The sequence below is a fragment of the Rhea pennata genome, chromosome 2 (genome assembly GCF_028389875.1).
Source record: "Rhea pennata isolate bPtePen1 chromosome 2, bPtePen1.pri, whole genome shotgun sequence".
In the NCBI taxonomy this organism is placed as follows: Eukaryota; Metazoa; Chordata; class Aves; order Rheiformes; family Rheidae; genus Rhea; species Rhea pennata.
The window spans coordinates 144,732,750-144,748,061 of record NC_084664.1 but is presented as its reverse complement, the minus strand read 5'-3'; the positions used below and the strand labels follow the sequence as shown (position 1 = coordinate 144,748,061).

General features: G+C 38.8%; 1 protein-coding gene across 1 annotated transcript in view; it reads right to left on the bottom strand.

Annotated features, from left to right (window-relative positions):
• The window catches only part of CNGB3 (cyclic nucleotide gated channel subunit beta 3), a 69,651-nt gene extending 55,060 nt beyond the window's left edge, over positions 1-14,591 (bottom strand). The window contains exons 1-2 of the mRNA XM_062568369.1: positions 14,478-14,591; positions 10,413-10,488 (exon numbers count right to left, since the gene is read on the bottom strand). Coding sequence (XP_062424353.1) covers positions 10,413-10,488; positions 14,478-14,591 — 190 coding nt within the window. The remainder of the gene's footprint in view (positions 1-10,412; positions 10,489-14,477) is intronic.
• Positions 14,592-15,312: the final 721 nt, after the last annotated feature.

Here is a 15,312-nt window from a genome sequence, read left to right as displayed (position 1 = left end):
AGCTGCCTGGTCAGAAGGTGATTGCCCAAAATGGTATTTCGGGAAAAAAAAAACCAAAAAAGAACTCGGGGAAGGACAGTGGATCAATTTGTTTGCAGCAGTTTGATAAGCCAAACTACCCTGCCTTTGCCATTTGTTTCTGATTTGGGATAATTTTTTCTTCCAGGCATTGCTTAGGAGCATACACAACTGTTTCTAATCTGACTTGATCAGACTTTGACCAGTTGGACAGTTGATTATAAGAGCAGTGGGGTACTGCTAGAGCTATTTTTTTCTTCAGTTTTTAGATTAAGAAAAGCTAATGCCCCATATGTGGCTTGCTACTCTTACAAGAATGTATTTAATAAACAGGATCAAAGGTGAGACCTAGAGGGAGGTATCTGTGGATATCTCTACCTGGAGAGTATGAACAAACCAGAACGACTCAAGCCAAAGTCAGACAAAGAACTGAAGAGAAGGCAAAGAAATCCATGTTCCCCAGCACTCTGGCCGACTGCATTTTGGATTACCAAATTTATAGGTTAATTTTCAAATGATCTCTGGGAGAAATGTAGCACTACTAAGTTATGAAGAGACAGTCTTCAGGGCTTGTTTTACTTGTCAGCTCTAAGCTGAGAAGATTTTTGTGAGGGATTTCATTTAAAACTCTGATATTCAACTAGAAATCCTCCAAATCAGGAGTTATGGCTTAGGTTGATAACAGTAACGGTATCTTGCCCACTTAATGGAAATACAGGTTTTTATTTCCTTTCTGTAGCAGCCGGCATTGCAGTAGTATCTTGAGGGAAAAGTTTGTTGGTAATCTAACCCTGGGGAATGCTTCATCTTGCCTGAAGGGTTCCCCCATCCAGGGGATTTTCAAGGTGCAGAAAGCACACGTTCAGGGAAGATTTGTAATTGTAATTGCCCATAGCTACATCTATACTACAGAGTAATGCAACTTGATAGCAAACAGTCAGTAGAGTGAAGTGGTGCTGAAGGCCTGGCATCCACCCTATATCAGCTGGGGATGTGTGCGTACACAATTTTTCAAGCTAGGTCTAGTGTGATCCTTTGAACCGAATGTCCATCAGCAGTGTGAATATACCAGCTATAATCGTGGAGTGCTTTTTCCAGTTTGGTTTTATCCTAAAGAAATCCAGTTATCTACTCTTAGAGTGCCCCATGTGAAAACACAAAATGCAGCACGGGGACAGTCAGGAGATTCACTTCAGAAACATTTTCATGTGAAGTAATATGCTAGTGTGGACACAGAATTTAGAGTAACCGACTTCTGAATTAGATAGTCTGTCTCTGGAATGACAATGTGGGTGTGGGAAAAGATGACCAGAAAGTCACAAAAACATATGGTTCTTGTCTCCCATTGCAGAAAAATAATGCATCTCAGCCTGTTAGTAATGGCATCATTGATGCTCTCAAGTTCATTCAGCCTGAGGTCTCAAGCCACAGATCACTGATTGAGAACTCTACTCAAACTGATGGGAAACACTAAATCAGTGGATATTTCAAACTTCCATAGGTTTTAGAATTCATGAATGCTCCAGTAGCAGCACAAGGCATTTGCCATAGAATTGGGATGTCAAAGTTTGGGATCACTGCCACTGCCAGCTGTGTGTCAAGTAGTAGCTGTTCCTTTCTATGTGGAATTGGGAGGGTTGTCTGTGTTGTCACATTTAAAAAGTCTTAGTCTCTTTTTGCTGCTTAAAGAATTTAGATCATACCTCTCTGACTTATGGGAACAACCATAACAAATGCCTTTAAGCATCACTGTTTAGGTAGTGTTTAGAATTTACCTAGTTATTTCTAGAGGCACTATCATCAGGTAGACTGCTTGGCTTACAGGACAGCAAATAAAATTTATATTGGTTTTACATAAATTTGGCTATGGTAAAGAAATTGCCATGACTGAGAAAAAGGAGACAGAATTATGGCAAGGTGCAAACATCTAAAGCAGTTTTTAAAAGAGCTGAATGGAAAAACAGGAGATTTAAGTTTTTTTGTTTTTCTCCAAATGATTTCCGTTCCTGCTCTATTGAAATAAAGCTAAGGGTAGCTAAAGCTGCCTCTGTATTAAGAGTGGAAGTTGAAGAATGCAGTCCACATCATATTGTAGGTCATTTGGACTCTCCATTAGAATAATAATCAAATAATCAATTCAAAATTGATTTTGGAAATGTGTTACTGATTCTCTTTTAAGATGGAATGGAAAAGTGGCAGTTGTGAAAATACAGCTCTGTGGGCAAAACACTACTCAAAGGAATACCGTAAAAAGGTACCTTGTTAAATCAGAAGGCCTGCTAATTGCAGGATTAGGTTTTGGTAGCCAAAATATCTTTGCCTGTTTAAGGAACATACCCAACTGAATTTGATACTGCTCACCTTCTTGTTCACATTTTCATAAAATAATTTTTATCTTCAGTTTTCACTTCGCTGTTTTGGATAGAGAGTTTTGACAATCTTTTCAATTTTCCTTTTTTACCTTCTCTCTCTGTCTCTCTTCATCTGTCTCTTTCTGTATCTCTCTCACAAACACAGGCACTCACTCACTTCTGCAGAATATTCTGTAGCAGAATGTTTCAAATTTTTTCTTTGAAGCAAAAAATGAGAGCTTAAAACCCATATATTTTATGTACTTCGTATTTATCTCTGAGTTTTAAAACATTTTATCCATAATTTTTAATGCAACCCACAAGACCTGAATTTTTTTCTTTAATAAAACTTAATTTTAAGTGATAATCACATGAAACTAGGAGGTCAGGCTTCACCCTCCTTCCTGCCCCTCCCAAAGGAAAAGACAATATTGTAAGGCTAATCATTACATTGGAAGAGCCAGCAAAGTTGTTTGTAGTTTAAACCTGCTCGTATTGGATCAGATCTACATCTGTGTTTCTAAAATCTAGCACTGTACAAATTGTCCAGAAATCTCAGCCAGTAGTGCTAAGGACCTTTCTCCATAAAGGAAGCCATTGCTACAGGAAGATTTGCCAAATCCAGGACACATCCCTCTAGAATCCTCATTCTTACCATAAGCAGAAAATCACAGAATGGCTGAGTTTGGAAGGGACCTCTGGAGAACATCTAGTCCAACACCCATGCACCAGCAGGGTCACCTAGAACAGGTTGTCCAGGACCGTGTCCAGATGGTTTTTAAATATTTTCAAGGAAAGAGACTTCACAACCTCTCTGGGCAAGCTGTTCCAGTGATCAGTCACTCTTGTAGTAAAAAAAGTTATTCCTTAGATCCCTGTATTTCCATTTGTGCCTATTGTTTCTTGTCATGTCACTAGGCACCACTGTAAAGAGTCTTGCCCCCATCCTCTTTACTGTTTTGATTTTTCCTAAATGTTCGGTCCTGAGTATACATAAGTACATGTAAATCCAGAAATCTGCCACGAGTCTTATTTGACAGAGGTATTGTTAACTTCTCTTTAGACAACAAATAATGCAAGCAAGAGACTTCTAATCCCTATAGATCCTCTGAAGGATGAGTTAGCTTGTGTCCATGAAGTTTATCATGATCCTTCCATCATTATAGAGTAACATAATTACCTAATATAATATGTACTTATCATACAGAAGTGCAGATTAAGTCAGACATTCTCCACAAATTCATTATTAATTCTTATTTCAAATCCTATTTCTGCTGTTCTTGGAGTTTTTCAAATGCCCCAGACCTGCAAAAAGCAATCATAACCTCTTCAGGCTGACTAGAAGAGCAACTTCTCCTTATTCACTGCCAAGGCCAGTATGAGGACAGAGGAGCTGAGCTGCCATCCTGCTGTTCAGTGCAAGGGAGGAGTTGCCTGAGCAAGTGGTCTCTTTTGTTCTGCCTGACACTTGTTTGTATGCATGTGAATAGCAGCAGGAGGCTGAGGGACAGGAAAGAAAGCATTATATGCTATGGAGATCACCAGCCTTGCTGGTTACTCAGCATCAGGAGACGAGATTCTGGAGCAGTCAACCAATCCAAAGGGCTGACTTTCTCAAGTCATTTCCCAAGAGGAATTTCCCAATTCTTCCCAAAATGCAATAAAATATATATCTATAGCTCGCTAGGCTAGCTTTAAAAGATATAATCTTTGGATCAGCTATGGCTAAATATGCATTCCTTGGCCATAGGAGTTGGCCTCTAGCATCACTAATAGTTATCCTATTACAAAAAAAAAAAAAAAAAAAAAAAAAAAAAAAAAAGAGAGAGAGAAGGAAAATGTCAAATAATATATTCGTTTTTAGAGATAATTATATGAACAAATGCCAGGGGCTAGATTGTACTGGTTAACTGTATTCCTGAGTCCGGGAAAAAGAAATTACTCTAGCTTTTCAGAAGCTTTCTACCTTCAGAAAGGTAAGACTTTCTTCCTCAGAATTCCCAGTCAGCTCCATTGCCTTGTGCTTGCAAATCTGATCAGTATCTTCTCTAGGCTTCCCTTCACTTTCTGGGGCGGTTGGGTCCCTGGCACATGTGGAGGTAAAACTTGTCAAATACACTCTTCTACCACTAACTTTTTAGTCACTTTTTTTAAATAATGTTCTAAAAGAAATTGGTGTTTAAGAAATCCTGCATTATCTCACGATGATAATGTCTTACTAACTGCATTTAAGTACCATGCTACATAAGTAATAGTCATAGGAGAAAAAAAGCCAATATGCTCTATATAAAGCAAAATGCAAGATCCTTTGAGGAATCCTGTGTTTTTTTTCTGTTGAATATATAGATTCAATAGTTACATGAAAACCTTATGTAACTTAATATTTGTTTTCAGAGGGTACAGTTATTTTAGTTTATAGACAGCAATTCTGGCAATTTTAACAATGTATAGAAATACTTGAGGACAGACACTGTTGTTTGAAATGGGAAACTGGCATGAAGATGCATGAAAATGGCATGAAGAAATGGGTAGAGTCTAGTATTAGGAGTAGCTGATGGTTGAATAATCTGCTTTTCAGCTAGCTCAGCGACATATATACCATTGAAACATAATTCTGAGCACTTAAAATGGGTGCTTTTTTTCATTTACACTTTCTGAAAACCATTATTATGGTTAAAAGTCTCAAAGAGGTTCTTAAATGTTATCGCCTGCTAACTAATGTGAAGAACAGGTTCCCTTAAACAGCAAGAGTAAAGAATGACCTTGTATTAAGAATAGATAATGCAGTAGCGTGGAAATTGAGAGATCTGGGTTACAAACTTCCTGAGTTACTTTTGTCATATTAGTTAATCATTTGCCTGATTGTCCTTGCCTCAGAGGGGTGTTCTGGGACTGTATCCATAAATACTTGAAAGATGCACACAGAAGGTGGCTATAGAGTCATAAAAATGTCTAGAAAAATAAATACATAGGAAACCTATGGAAGAAGGAGAGAATAAGATTTATTTCTGACATTACAAACTACACACCTTCATGACTTTTCAAGTAAAACTTTTTGAACAGATGCTCTGTGCAGGGAAGGATGTTTTGAAAATCAATATGGTTGAAATGAAACAATCAGTAAATAGGTCCATCTTAAATCTTAACTAAGATTTAAAGATAAGATAAACCCTCATCTTTAGTTGGAAACTGTAGTGTTATAATCAAGTAGTTTTTTCACATAAAGAAAGAAAGATCATGTGAAGAAGTTGGGTTTGTTTTCCTAGCATTTTGCATGTCACTTGTGAAAAGTTAAGTTCTGAAAGAAATTAAAAGGCTTCACAACAGCAGGAGGGGAAGCAAGCTGATTAAACATATTCAAGTTCTTGATCGTCTTAAAAAATACATTTTTGGGGGAATAATAGTTCCATATTGACTGATTGTTAGTGAAGAGTATAAAGGATGAGAAGATAAGGATCAGGATTATTATTTAAAAGGCTCTTTGCATTTACAGGTTTTGTTCATCCAGCCGCAGCTCATTCTGCCAAAATACTGTGCTTGATTAGTCTCTTGAGATACAAACCACATATTTAACCCCAGATTTTGAGATGCCAAGGGACAAATTCTACAAAACAGTTCGAGAGTCAGATTCATAGCAGACTACAGGCAGGTTTCAGCCATGAAAGTTCACACTTAACTCTAAGATGCCTTCTCAGAGGCTTAAAACTCACTTGGTCCTACTCCAGGCAGAATTAATTGGTGCCTAGATAGCAGAAATTAGCTGGGGCTTGACAGTGGCAGGATTTTGTTCCCCTCACAAGATGGACCAGATTTATTTCTAAATGCAAGGGGAGAAAGTGACTTGCTTTTATTTGGCAGTCCATGGTCAAAGCTTTCATCTAGAAAAGAAGAAATCTTGGCTCTGGACCTTCTTTGTCTGGTATAGGGTCAAACACCTTTTACAGGAATTCTCTTGCTCTCAGGTTCAACAGCATTGTGATATAAACAGATGATGAAATCAAAGTCCACCTCTCCTCCTACAAGGTTAGTGCTTAATTGCTAGGTTAGAGCCAGACTCCGTGTTGCACTCCATCTCCTCAGTCTTCACAGGTTTTTACATTCTTTTCTGCACAGGGACCCAACTATTAGGAAGGTTAAAGAATTTCCTCCCTTGTCTCTCTAGTTTAGACTTCACATGGGTAGTTAGGGCACTCTGATGAAACATGAAAGGTATGGGTTTGAACTTCCTTAGTATGGGAGGGTGAAGTTTAACGACTAGGCTAATGTATGAAAGGTAGAAGGAAACTATCACCAGAGTAACTATCACCAGAGTCTGCCTCTTTTGTTTGTTTGGCCAACCGTTCTGTGGAAAACTGGTGCTCCGTTAGTATCTAAATAGAACTGAAGATGATAACTTGTCTTTGCAGAAAAAGTCAGGAGTGAAGTTCCTCGTAGGTACTAGGCATTTAGACATGCTAATTAGAATTCCTTTTACCAGGCTGAATCTGAGCTTCCCACCTAGTATGTAGATTTTCTGAGTCTGGCAAATGCACCAAATTCTCATGCGCGCTATAGCATGACATTTGCATTTCATTTGGGACAGGTATACAATCTTCTATATATCCTCTGAATATTTTCCAAAGCATTTAGGTTATGAAGAGACTGAAATACCACTGAAAATGAACACGGCAATCTCCTAAACTAGATTATTTAGTCCACTCTGTGATCCAGAGGTGTAATTGTGGCATAGATAGAAATACATGTAACAATTTTAGTCTAGCTTTCTCAGGCAGGTAGTGCAAATAACAAGGCTAGGTCAGTGTGGGTTTTAGTAAATATATCTGTGCTTATGGATAAAATCTGTTGAGATACTTGTTGTTTTAGTAGAAGTAGGAAGACAAACCCTAGAAGACTGGGAATAGTTAGGCTGGGTTCTTGTTAGGGCAAACAGAGAAGGAGATGGAAGGAGGACAGATTTCAGGAAAGTAGTATGTACATGTGGAGCTGAGAAGGGTTTAGAGAAAGGGGATGGAGAATGACGAGTTGGAAGGAACCACAAACGAAAAGGACAGGAAGGATCGGTTAGGAGGAAAGGAACGTGGATACAGAGAATGATAAAGCAGGCACCAGCTAGTAGGTGGAGGCTTAATATGGCTCACAAAATAGTGTAGCCATCAGCAGAGCTATTGAACAACTGTGTGTAAAACAAGTGAAGCATTTGTATAGCCATTTATAGGAGGTAATATATATGCAAAGACCCTGTAGCGATAGCATTCAGTAACACAGAGAACCTGTGATTAGCTGAATCAGATTTAGTTAAGTAAACAAATACAAGGAATAAATTAAAGAATGAATGCATTATAGAGCAAATCCACAAAATATAGAGAATTAATTACAGAGTAAGATAATTATGCAGAGAATTAATCACAAAGTAAGCAAGTGAGAGAGAGAGGGGGTAAGTGAGGAGGTGGAGATGAGGCAATGAGTAGCCAACAGAGAAGCCAAAAGTACCAGGTGTTCTGAGTGATGCAAGTGGCTAAGTTTTATCCTAACAGATTCCAATTTTGCTTCCTGCTAAGTTCTCATCTGTGCTGGGAACATCATACTGCCTCACCAAGCGCTAGCAGGAAAGCAGAAAGTGATGGCTAGTCTTGGCCATGTGAGGAGGAGGAAGAGAGTGGAGGTAAGCCCTGCTAACTGTTGGTTTGTGCTTCAGGACTGCAGAGCAGTAACGACAGACTGTGACTAGAGTCCTTTCTGGTCAGTTTTATTCTGAGGGACTCTACTTAGAAATCTCAGACAGGCTTTTCTCTGCCTAGGCAGCTTTAACGCTTCCATTTAAGTAGTCTCCCTTAGCTAGTTTTGGTTGAGCCCTCGCTGTGTTGTTTATAGCGTTCTCTGAATTTGTGTGTACACTGCAAAATGCTGCCTGGTCTTCCGTCATTTGTTTCTTTGTAGATATTCTTGTTTTTCTTCTTTCAGTTGTTGCCCACATGGTTTTAGGCCAGGATAGAGAGCTCACTAAGTTCCACAGTGTGAGCTGCTCGAGACCAGTCCTACTTTTCTTCCAACAGATAATGGAGTCCCCTTTTCCATTTGGATAGTGAGGATTTATGTATAGGGAATCCATTGGTTTCTCCTGAGGTGTGTTCTGTGGATTGTATAGCAAACTCTCTGACTCACTAATACACACATGGAAAAGGAGAAACTTCCTGGTGGCTGTCTGAAAATGGGACTCCAAGTACCCTCCAGTAAACAAAGAAAGATGGAGTTTAACTGTGGCAGTATATTTTCCTTCAATGTTCAATGAGGTGGTTGCTTTCTATGCCACTGCTTACCTTATTCTACATTTTAGAAGTAAAAATTTGTACTCCAAACTACAGAATCATCAGTTATGTTAACCTCTAAAAATTAGATTGGATTTTGAATGTCAACAGAAGAATTTTCTATAACTATACTTCATTCTGTCATGGGATAGTATCTGTGATTTAATGTTGTTAAAAAGCCACAGAACATGTCAGATGTGTTTTTTCAGTGTGTGGCTTATTGTACAGTTAACTCGTGTCAGATTTCGTTTTTCATTGATTTAGTGCACAAGATAATTGCATTAAATGGACTTTGTTTAAAGTTTGGCTATATCAGGAAAGGAATAGTGATACTACTTAATATTACACAAAGTGCCAGCAAGGAATATGCAAATTTCCTTATGGTTTTTTTTCCAGTGCTCCTCTCACCTTAAATCATCTTTACAAAAGAAAGCTGAAGGTTTCTCAGCCTCTGCTTTGCTGCCCCGGTGAGGAGAGCTTTAACTGTTCTCCAAAAGAAAAGAAGTGAGAAAGAGAGAAAAGGGCTGCTGAAACCCCTGGGCACAGTGTTTTTGCCAGTATGGGAGGACGGAAAGGGAAAGGCTTGTACCACTGATGCTCCAAGGGAGGATAGTGAGGGCATGGCCTAGCAGTAGTTGTTGCTCATCCATCCTTAGCCTTCCATTTTGGTGGCTGTTGCAGCAGTCATTCTGGCTTTTTCAACTCTGACATGAGCAAAATAGGAGCGACTGTTTCAAAAAAAAAAAAAAAAAAAAAAAAAAGGAGGGGGGGCAATTGGGAGAACACGACAAAATAGCCATGGTTGTGCTACTGCTGTTTACAGCAACCAGTTGCTTAGGCAAATAAGTAGTTTGTGTTATTGCTCTGAGCTCTATGTTCCTGTGTTCCAGTCCTGCATATCTCCTGAATGGTGATGACAAGCACTTGTGTTTGGAAGGTTTGAATGACTGCTCACTTTTCTCATCTTGTCACTTTTCTCATTTTGTCATCTTGTCGACACTTGAGTGTCGTATGGTTAAAATGTCTCCTCTTTTAAACGGTTGTATATATCTATATCTCTAATGTATCTTCTGAGTATTTTATCATACATGCATACATGCATGCATACACACACACACACACACACACATACACACACATCTCAAACATACCCCAAAGATCTATATCCATATATGTATGAATATATAATTGATACATGTATATAAATACATACAATATATGTATGTATTATATATGTATGTATATGTATGTATATGTATAATATATATAATATATGTATATGTAATTCATATATATATATGAATACATATAATATATTAAATAATAGATATATGAAACATAACCAAAAGATACCTAAAAATACAGGTTTTCTTTCTTAAGCTGGTAAACATCTTTATTTTATAGTAAGTTTTCCAAGATGAAATCAAACTTGCAGTAAAAGCAAACAGCTTTTGTTAGGCTAGCTGATAAAAGTGGACAAACTGATGAAGGGACTGTGCACTTGAGAGCTTATATTCCTTTATTATTGTTGGACAGCACAGATATTCCTGTAACAAATTATTGGTTTGGGGTCAGTGGGAATTCAGAGTTCTTAATTTCTTCCAGAAATTAAGTATAAGATCAGCACCTGGCAGAGCATAGCATTTGGAGGAGGAATGATCTTACTTACAGCCCTAAATCCCATACGTATATTTTGTCCAGACAGTAGCTGAGCTCTAATATACGGCTTTTTACTGACCTTGTTGTTTTGGTGCTAGTCCTCCATTCTTCCTGTCCTCAGCTTTTTGTGGCTCATCTTTACTTTTCTTTTCATCCTTAAGAAAATAAACATAAATATTAAAAAATATGAACTCTTATTGTTGAGAATATGAACGAGCTGATGCTTGCAGTATTTGCATAGGAATTTAGATACCCAAGTTCACACATACTCTGCATTGTTCCTGGGTATTCTGTGTGTTCTTGGACACAAATTTCCATCTATGTTCACAAAGCGGCTTAGATGCTGAAGTTAGAGTGATGTCCTCTGGTACTGCACAACCTTAGTTATCCTGGTGCTATGCTGCTGCTCGCTCCCAGAGCCTCCTTCGTGTTGTCAAGGCTGGCTTATTTGGGGCTGCTGCTCAAATTGTCTTGGGAGCCTTGTCTGCATCCTCCCATTAGTCTTCTGCCTAAACTTTCTACAGGGCCAATAGACCTGCTTTTGACTAAATGACACAATTCAATCTTCACAAAATACAGACAAGGTCAACTTTTACTGTAAAAATTTCACAGCCTCCTTCACGCACTGAGGTAGACTGGTGAACAACGCTCTCATGTGTAGCATGTACTTTGGTCCACCTTGGCTTGGACAGAGTGTCCTGAGGAGCAGAAGATACAGTAGGATCTGAGGTGGATTGAGAACTGGCTGAAAGGCAGAGCTCAGAGGGTCGTCATCAGTGGCGTGGAGTCTAGTTGGAGGCCTGTGGCTAGTGGCATCACCCAGGGCTCAGTACTGGGTCCCATCCTGTTCAACTTCCTCATCAATGACCTGGATGAGGGGACAGAGTGCCTCCTCAGCAAGTTTGCTGATGATACCAAGCTGGGAGGAGTGGCTGATACACCTGAGGGCTGTGCTACCATTCAGAGAGACCTGGACAGGCTGGAGAGTTGGGCGGAGAGGAACCTCCTTAGGTTCAGCAAGGGCAAGTGCAGGGTCCTGCACATAGGGAAAAATAACCCCAGGCACCAGTACAAGTTGGGGGCTGACCTTCTGGAGAGCATCTCTGCAGAGGAGGACCTGAGGGTGCTGGTGGATGACAGGTTGACTATGAGCCAGCAATGTGCCTTTGTGGCCAAGAAAGCCAATGGTCTCCTGAGGTGCATTGGGAAGAGTGTTGCCAGCAGGTTGAGGGAGGTGATCCTTCCCCTCTCCTCAGCCCTCCTCATCTGGAGCACTGTGTGTAGCTGTGGGCTCCCCAGTACAAGAGAGATATGGAGCTACTGGAGAGAGTCCAGCGTAGGGCTACGAGGATGATCAGAGGGCTGGAGCACCTGCCCTGTGAGGAACAGCTGTGAGAGCTGGGCCTCTTCAGCCCGGGGAAGAGAAGACTGAGGGGGGATCTGATCAATGTGGATAAGTACCTGAAGGGAGGGTGTCAAGGGGATGGGGACAAACTCTTTTCAGTTGCCTTGTGTGACAGGACAAGAGGCAATGGGCAGAAACTGAAGCACATGAAGTTCTGCCTGAGCGTGAGGGGGAATTTCTTCCCTGTGAGAGTGACGGAGCCCTGGCACAGGTTGCCCAGAGAGGTTGTGGAGTCTCCTTCTCTGAAGATATTCAAGGCCTGCCTGGATACAACCCTGTCCAACATGCTCTAAGTGACCCTGCTGAGCAGGGGGGTTGGACTAGATGGTCTCCAGAGGTCCCTTCCAACCTTACTGATTCTGTGATTCTGTGACTGAAGGTCCAGTAGGTCTTACATGTACACAGTGCTGTGTGACAGCACACTTCTTAGGCAAGCCCATGAGCATTTGTTATCACAGGCAAGATGAATGTGTCTGGCGTTGATCATGCTGATTAATAAGGGAGATATTAGGTACAATAGGCATATGGAAATCAATTTACTTCAGGAGACTTCAGTTCTTCTCCTTTTTTCTCCCTCTCCAGAATTATCTTTCTCTTTTTTGAATCACTGAGATTAATTTAAGGTTTGTCTTTTTTTGTAAGTGTTTCTCCTTTTTCCTGTCTGCTTCTATTCTCTGACAATGAAGTTCTAATATATATTTAAATAAAATTAAAAACTCATTGAATTTCTGTGCATACTAAAGCTATCTGGATAAACTTTTGTTTTGAAGGTTGTTTTCTCTATTTCAGGCTTCCTCCTAAGGCCATTCCTTCTTTTCTTTTTAGGTAAAGTGCCATCTCTTCATGGGCAGAATGCCTTAATCTTTGACTCATTTTCCGCCTTCTTCATCACCCTTCCCTCCCAGTCGTCAACTACATCTTTAAATGGTGGGCACTAACGCGGGTATGATCTGGGCATTGCATTGGATATATGGAATCTTTCTAGCAAAAAGTTATCCAAGTCTCTAGGGAAATCTAGGTTTTATCCCCCTACTCCTGCATTCCCCCTGACACCCAATTTGTTTGCCAAGTGAAGTATGATACTACACAGAATTTAGCCGTTCAGATTGAGGATTTTTCTTCTTCTTTAAAGAAAATATTTTATTGAAAAATATCAGAAAACTGATATGCAGAACTCGAAACAAGCATGAATAGTGTTCATTAAATTGCTATTTAAGCATTTGCTTTTGTTTGGATGAAGAGGAGGGAGGCAAAAGCTGCAATAACTTTCCAGGTTAGGAAATGCTTATTTTTCTCACCAGTACTAATTTACACTTTCTAGGACCTTTGAAGCTCCTTCACTGTTAACTCTGGAATTTGCCCTGTAGCTCATTATCTTCTGAATCCCAGTAAAGAACAGACAGTTCTACTCTTAGGAATCTTGACATGATGTGCATTAGAATAACTAGAACTATTGCATCTTGCAATGGAAACCTTCCCTAAATTAGTGCAATTCTGTAGAAGCTCAGCTGATGTCTTAGTCCCTCCATTTTATGCAGTTCTCAGGCTATTGGTATCAGAAAGTGAAGCTGTTCCATCCCACAAGGAATTGTGCTTCTGTCATGCTTAAAGTAGATTAGGAGAGCAGTCAAAACTGTCTTGAAAACCAATGAGCTACGATAAAAAAAAATATTTTCTAAAATATTTAGCCATGCTAAACAAAATTTCAGCACCAAGTACAGTTACTAATGATAAATATAACTAACTGAATTTTGTAAAATAGTGGAAATATCCATCTAATTCTGGTGACTGATGAATTTCAACACTTTTATTTTCCCCACACAATATTTATAGTTTATTTTAAATTCTTTATGAGATTTTAGTCGATTAGAATGTATGTCTGCATGCCCCTTCTCATACGGTCACTCTCTCCAGTTTCATGTGCATGGCTAATATATAGCTTCTGAAAAACTGTGGTTTTGCTTTCCTAATTATTTAGTTAATTGCATTGTTGCAAATTTGGCTTAGGAAGCTGTTATAAAAAAGGGGGGGGGGGACCCTGAACATTTTGTGTGACATTGTGGGAAAAGACAAGATTTTAAAGCTAACAAGTAAAGGAATAGCTCTCTTTCTGGCTTATTTTAAGATACTCCATTAATTCATATGGAAAGAATGTGTTACTTTTTATAATCAAGAAGCACTAAATAAAAAAATAAAATATAACTATAGGCTAACATACGCAACTTGTATTTTTCAAACTGGAGTTATATTAGTAAAAACAAACCAAATAAAATATTTTAAAACCTACTAAATTACTCTTCCTTTCCAATAATTATAGGGAAACAGGCTGATATACAACTGTGTGCCATTTCAGTATTTAGAAAGAATATACTGGCATTTTCTGTCAGAGGAAAACAAGACGGGAGAGGAATATATCAGCATGTCAAAACCAGTCATACCAGCATTTCTAATTCCTCAATTCCAATACTGATCAAGACCTCACACAAGCTTATACTGTGGCAGGTTAGTCCTATTTGGAAAGCAACTCACAGAAGAAGTAAATCTGTATTTTCTTCATAAAAAAAAAAGCCTGGTGGATGAGAAGAAATAAAGGCATTTGTCGGATTTAGCTAAACGTTGATTGATATGCAGTACTGTAAGGTTGTTTGAAAATCAGCCTTGACTTCTATGGTCTAGTTACATAGATACTTCCCAAACAAAATCTAGTATTACTGAATCTATGAAGAATAAAGGCTGTACCTGGCCTGTAGATAGCTGGGGTTGAGGAGGTGGAGGGACGCCTTCATTTTTGAATTCTGCTTCCTCAGGTGATAATTTTGCTCTAGAAAATATTAATTTTATTTTGTTAAACATCTTTCCTGTTCAACTGTCTTGAAGCCTCTACAGTTCTTTTGCCATAAACAGATATAGCACTTGTTTTCTTCTTGCCTTTAGTAATCAAGCCAATTAGACCTTTAATCAGGTTTAGATCTGATTAATGCCTTAAAGCAATTCCCTGCACAGTCTGTTCAAGTCACTGCTTTTTCTCAGCATTAGTATTTTTGTTGTAAAGTTGCTTCTAGTCTTAAAGGTTAGGGTAGTTGTACTAAGTACAGAGACTCAACTTCTCATGCACAAATTCAGAGGAGAGTGAACAATTTCTGCCTAGAATAGATCAGTGCCCAGTTTTGTGTGTTGGGTATTTAACATTTAATTTATAACTTCATATTTAGAATTGGAGTTTTAAACCCTAACAACACCAATGTTTAACCAGGAAATGAAAGAGGTTAATCGGCCAATAAGCCTGGCACTATACCATTAACACTGTAGATTATTTGAGCTCTCAGAGGTTTAGTTTCTCTGCAGTCCTGAAGTACTCTTTTAAGAAAAAAAAGACACTTTAAAAGTGTTCCATCAGTACTTTTTCTAGCAAGTTAATTTTTCTTTTATTCATTCTTTTTATTTGAAAAATTGGAAATTAGTTTAATCTTTCATTTCCCAATGTATTTACAGACATTTTATGCAAAGTCTTACCTATAATTATGATGAAATTAAGTTTTATGTGAATGTCCTACAGATTAATAAAATACAACTT